Genomic DNA, 6,496 nt, shown 5'->3' on the forward strand with positions numbered 1-6,496 from the left:
CGATTTAAATGCATACTGAGTCATTTACTGTTGAATCGGTCTCGCGGTGCTGAGACGTCACATGCAGATCGGTCTGCGTGGCGGCGCAAGAAGCTAAACGAGTGAAAAAAAATACAGCAGAGAAGAATGTCTATTTAGCGTGATATTTCTTTTTTGAGCGTGAGATTGAGGCTGAATGCGTGAGTCTCACGCCAGATTCGTGAGAGTTGGCAACCCTGTCGAAATCCAGGAAACTCCCCAGACATTAATCCCATGAGAACTTGTGGTCAATCCTCAAGAGCCGGGTGAACAAACAAAAACCCGCAAATTGACAAACATCCAAGCATTGATTATGCAAAAATGGCCTGCCATTAGTCAGGATGTGTCCCTGAAGTTAATTGACAGCATGCTAGAGCGAACTGCAGATGTATTAAAAAAGAAGGTCAACATTGCCAATTTTAATTCCCTTGTCAAAAGCCTTTTACACTTATGCTTGTAATTATACTTCAGTATACCACCATAGTAACATGATCTGACAAAAGATCTAAAATCACTGAAGACTGCGAAAATGAATATATTTGGCCAAAGCTGTACACGATTACACTGCTAGTTATAAATCCAGCTGCTATGAAATCTGTAATAAGAGCGCCCTCTTTTGGTCATCGTCGGTTAAGCAGCAGACGCGCCTTGTGTTCTAGAGAGTTCCAGATGCATTGTGGGTACGTCACCCGGCACGGTCCTCCTCTAGCCTGCAAACATGATGGTGAGTGTTTTCTCATGTCTGCTTTACCTTCAAATCCGCTGTCATCTGATCATTAAAACGCATTTAAAGTGTTATCAGTGAAACAACATGAAAGGAAAAAGCACGCACAATATGTCTGCTAGATTATTTCCCTCGTAAATAAGATACAGCGCGTAAAGTTTTACAATAATGCTAGCTAGCTCGGTGGCTAATGTTTCATTCTAGTGAGCGTCTGTCTGCATTTGAGATTTGCATTACAAAGCGATATATAAAAATGGCTTTATTCGGAATATATTCATATTTTATACATGCTTGGCTTTCTTGATCCGTTTATTCAGCGTTGTTGTCAAGTTATGCTAAAGACTTTAGTTTAGCATCTTTACAGTTAACGGAGAAAAAGAGAACCGGTTAACACCCTTTATTGTTATCCGTCTCTAGGCTATATTTCCTGGATGAAGTCCCTTTATTTCTAGCTCAGAAAGCCTGTTTGTTAACGATATATCGTGCATTCGGGTGGCCAATAGAGAATTTAGCCGTTGATTAATTTTGAGGATGAAGGCATTGTGTATTTGAGAACAGTTTAGGTAGACATTCAGTTTGTTTATGGAGCATTTGTCAAGATTTTACTATACTAAAATAATATTTATAGCGATTGTTTATTGTTGCAAACAGCTTGGTCTAATTCATGAACATCTCTGCTTAGCCCACTCCAGTTATCCTCCTGAAGGAGGGCACAGACACCTCACAGGGTGTCCCACAACTTATCAGCAACATCAATGCCTGTCAGGTTGTGGCAGAGGCCGTGCGGACCACTCTCGGTCCCCGTGGCATGGATAAACTTGTGGTGGATAACAGAGGTAAGGTTATATCGAACAGGTGGCGTAGATACAACAAGTGTTTTTCATTTGATTTTAAAATGCTAATTTCTTGAAAATAGTTTTACCTTAACTTTCAATATGTGATCTTCCAGGCAAAGCCACTATTTCCAACGATGGAGCCACTATTCTGAAGCTTTTGGAAGTTGTGCACCCTGCAGCCAAGACTTTGGTAGACATTGCCAGGTCTCAAGATGCTGAGGTAACACTTTGTTTCACAACGATGGCATCATCAAGAACACCTATTGTGCTGTGTGTCTAAAAATAATATTCGCAAACAACACTGAGCTGGAGGACTTCGTGTGTGTTTTTCAGGTCGGTGATGGAACGACCTCTGTGACTCTGCTCGCTGCGGAGTTTCTGAAGCAGTTGAAACCATACGTGGAGGAAGGGCTTCACCCCCAGACCATCATCAAAGCGTTTCGCGTCGCCACCCTGCTCGCTGTCAAAAAGATAAAAGAAATTGCTGTTACGATCAAAAAGGATGACAAGGAGTGAGTCCAGATCTTGTTTACCGTTGTCTAATGATGTATTAGTATCTTAATAATCAGAGGTCTAATCGTTTGTCTCGTCCAACCCAGGGAGCAGAGGAAGTTGTTGGAGAAGTGCGCTGCTACAGCTCTGAACTCAAAGCTGATTGCAGGGCAGAAGGATTTCTTCTCCAAGATGGTGGTGGATGCAGTTATGATGCTGGATGATCTGCTGCCTTTGAAGATGATCGGTGTAAAGAAGGTGCAAGGTGGAGCTCTGGAGGTGAGAGAGATCATTCAGGATTCTAGATTTAAGGCATATGTAGCTGTTGATTGGTTCGCACTGTACATAAACCAAATTTGATTTTCACAAGTTATTTAGTTTACAGTACAGACTAGGGATGCATAAGGATTAATCACGATTAATCTATAGCAGAATAAAAGTTTTTGTTTACATCACACAATAATAACTTTGTATAGATAGACAAATGTATATACACATATAATTTATATTATATATATATATATATATATATATATATATATATATATATATATATATATATATATATTTCTCTTAAAATTATACATGCACATAATTATTATACACAGTTCACACACATGTATGTATGATATAAACTTTTATTCTGCTATAGATTAATCGCGATTAATCATTATGCATCCCTGTGGTTGTGTATACTCATGCTACTTTGTGATCCAGGGTCACATATAAGGAACCGGTTTCACCATTAATCGCGTTTTTAAATGTCACGGTTAAGTATCGGTTAAAGGCTTCGTTACACAGTGTGTTTCTGTTTCATGCACGCACACACAAATCAGATCCATGAACCACCAAGAGTCATGTGCGTCATGATGCAGACTGGTTGGCACACTTTATGACAAAGCTCTGCGAGAGCGTTTCAAAAGAATATGCACGCCTGATGCGTCTTTTGGTTGTTCGTGGATCTGGTTTGTGTGTGCGTTAATCAGGCACACTCCAATCGGTCCGTGCAGCATTAAAAACCTCCTGCCCACTGCTCGTGGATAAAGCCTGGGCGTGGTGCTGGGGGTCTGAGTGACTGCAACTAATTGCGTTTAATTACTTAAATGCGATTATGATTAATGAATTAATAGTAGAGTTTACACGTTAACACTGCCAGCCCTAATATTTATATTTGATTTTTGTGTAATATTAAGCTACACCTGTAAAAATGGTACATGATCCATGATGACCTTGTGTTATTATTATTTGTTTTGAGAGGTTCTTGTCATTTTTACTAAAACTTCAAACTAATAGACACATTTTCTCAGTCCACATGTAAAATTACATTTATTGAAACAAATCATTAAAATTAATACAGGTTTCAAAAGGCAGTTGGGGGGGATTCTCACGAAATCCAGATTTAGAAAGTGTCCAGCATCAGATTTTTTTTTTTAAAGCCCTTGAAGCCAATAAATTTTTTTGCACACATAAGATTAAGGCCTGAACTTACTATAACAATTTTTTTTTAGAGTATTTAAAAAAATTCCTATAGAATTATTTACATTTTTTTTATATTTTTATCATTATCAAAAATAATCATTACCGCAACATGGTATTACATTAAATATATCCATTTACAATGTTTCTGTAATGAGAACCAAAAGTTGTCTAGGTGCTATGACTTAAAATTTCAACTTTGATCTGGAGAGAAAAATAAGAACTGCTTACCTGCTAGCCATCTTGAAATGTTAATAAATAATAATTGAAAATTGTTGCGGAGGATGAGAAAATTGGTATTAGACACATTTATATTCCTTATTATTGTCTCTACATTTACCAATTATCACCAAATACCACATGTTTCTTTACTGTAAATGTTTATAGTTTATCATGCATTGAATCTTTTTAATTTTTAGATTTTTTAATTATAAATATTTCCATGTCGAAGAACCCAAATCCAGTCATGGACACGTTGCGGTAATGAAAATTTTCCACTTAAATGTGAAAAAAAATTGGTTTGTATGATGTCATTTGAAATCATGTGCAAAATAGTACATGAAGAGATGTTTGTTACTGTATGCTTCTTATTTTGATACTCTTACTTTGCATTTACTTTTTTATCAAAATGTTTCATGACACCTCACAAGTCTAATTTCGCGAAAATCACCCAGTTATACTGTGTAAGTCAAAAGCCAGCTGGGTTATTTTTTCTTTTTTTTTTTTTAAAAAAGAGTAAATATACAAACTAATAATACAAAAGAATTTAACAATTGTTCAAAAGAGTGTTGTCAATTTTATAATCATGATTATTCATCAGAATAATAGTCATACCAACAAAATCTATAATCATTGCATCTCTAGTCACATATAGATCTTATGTTTATCCTCCTTATCCTTTTACTTCCAGGAATCTCAAATTGTGGCCGGAGTGGCATTCAAAAAGACCTTTTCTTATGCTGGCTTTGAGATGCAGCCCAAGCGCTACACAAACCCAAAGATTGCCCTGCTCAACATTGAACTGGAGTTGAAGGCAGAAAAAGACAACGCTGAAGTCCGTGTCAACTCTGTGGAGGTACCAGGTTTTTTTCTGATCCTCTGGAGATGCTAAGGTTTTTGTGAAGTGTGCAACTTGAAAGCATTACCAAATGCTTTTTGTAATATTCCTTCATTAGTAAACCATCATTACCAATTAAGCAGTTCAGCTGTTCATGGGCTTTCAATATGGTTGTCTTTAGGACTATCAGGCCATTGTGGATGCTGAATGGAACATTCTGTATGATAAGCTGGAGAAGATCTACAAATCTGGGGCTAAAGTGGTTCTGTCCAAGCTGCCCATCGGAGATGTGGCCACACAGTTTTTCGCAGACAGAGATCTTTTCTGTGCAGGCCGTGTTGTGGAGGAAGACCTCAAGAGAACTATGATGGTATGATGGTCTGCTATTTTCATACGGGTCCAAACTTTTTGAATGCTCATAAAGTTAGATATCTACATGTTTTGTAATATGTCATTCAGGCCTGTGGAGGCTCTATTCAGACCAGTGTTGGCTCCCTGACCGATGATGTCCTTGGACAGTGTGAGCTTTTCGAAGAAGTGCAGGTTGGAGGAGAGAGGTATCTTTTTCCTTACCCCTATTAAGATCAGTCAATAAACCCAAATGTTTCAACTTTGCATTTAAACGCTGTATGCATATGCGTCCTCCAGATATAACTTTTTCAAAGGTTGCCCGAAGGCAAAGACCTGTACCATCATCCTAAGGGGCGGAGCCGAGCAGTTCATGGAGGAGACGGAGCGCTCTCTGCATGATGCCATCATGATTGTACGCAGGGCTATAAAGGTGGGTTGAATTTCATAGCTTTTGAAATTGTCTGTAAATGTCATGACACTCTTATTTTTGCATTAGTTAAGCATAAGTGGTAAGTTAAACAAGGTTAACGTAGTTCCATTTTTCCCCAATACCACAGAATGACTCAGTTGTGGCTGGAGGTGGCGCTATAGAGATGGAGCTGTCAAAATATCTGAGGGATTATTCTAGAACAATTCCAGGGAAGCAACAGCTACTGATCGGAGCCTATGCCAAAGCCCTTGAAATTATTCCCAGACAGCTGTGTGACAACGCAGGCTTTGATGCCACCAATATTCTAAACAAACTGAGGGCCAAGCATGCACAGGTACATACAATTTTATTTATCTTTACCCTACCTGCTTATATTTGTTTAATAATTTAGATGTTGAATTAAGGCGCTGTATATATTTCATCTTAGGGTGGCATGTGGTACGGAGTGGACATAAATAATGAAGACATAGCAGATAACTACCTGGCGTGTGTATGGGAACCCTCTATTGTGCGTATCAATGCCCTAACCGCTGCATCTGAGGCTGCATGTCTTATCCTCTCAGTGGATGAGACCATCAAGAACCCTCGCTCCTCTGCTGACGCACCATCGGCATCCGCTGGCAGAGGGCGCGGTAGACCCCGACATGCCCATTAATCCACACCCATCTCCAACAATGTCTCGGGCAGAACCTCTGGACTTTCAGAAGATCTAAACAAATGCTGGCTTTTAAGGGCCTTGATTTGTTTTTTGACCTGTTTTTGTTACTTCATGGTCCCCCAATTCCAAGCATTTGTGTTTAAAATGGCTGAAGCAGAAAATATTCACATTTTGCTAATTGTCCATGATCAGTAAAGATTTGAGCATCTGTTGGATAGCGGGAGATTTGAATGTTGTTTTGTGATAGTCTGAAAACACACACAAACCGTACATGCATAGTGTGATGGGTTTGTTGATCTGTATAAGCACTGATATGCAGGCAGTCTGCTGAGAGTTGTTCCTGTGTTGATCATTCGGTGGAACTATTTATTGGACCATTAAAACCAATACTGTTGCTTCTCAATTTTGTCTCGTTTCAAACTTTGTGATTAACATTTCCTAAAACTGCATCCGT

The 6,496-nt window shown here is 38.7% G+C and overlaps 1 protein-coding gene across 1 annotated transcript; it reads left to right on the forward strand.

Moving 5' to 3' along the window:
• Positions 1-654: 654 nt before the first annotated feature.
• Positions 655-6,445, forward strand: cct7 (chaperonin containing TCP1, subunit 7 (eta)). Its single transcript, XM_065289006.1, has 11 exons — positions 655-742; positions 1,425-1,578; positions 1,692-1,798; positions 1,912-2,090; positions 2,178-2,349; positions 4,457-4,621; positions 4,785-4,973; positions 5,063-5,160; positions 5,252-5,384; positions 5,512-5,718; positions 5,812-6,445. The coding sequence occupies exons 1-11, from the start codon at positions 737-739 to the stop codon at positions 6,037-6,039; spliced, it is 1,638 nt and encodes a 545-aa protein (XP_065145078.1). The 5' UTR covers positions 655-736; the 3' UTR covers positions 6,040-6,445.
• The last annotated feature ends 51 nt before the right edge of the window (positions 6,446-6,496 follow it).

This window comes from Paramisgurnus dabryanus, chromosome 2 (genome assembly GCF_030506205.2).
Source record: "Paramisgurnus dabryanus chromosome 2, PD_genome_1.1, whole genome shotgun sequence".
In the NCBI taxonomy this organism is placed as follows: Eukaryota; Metazoa; Chordata; class Actinopteri; order Cypriniformes; family Cobitidae; genus Paramisgurnus; species Paramisgurnus dabryanus.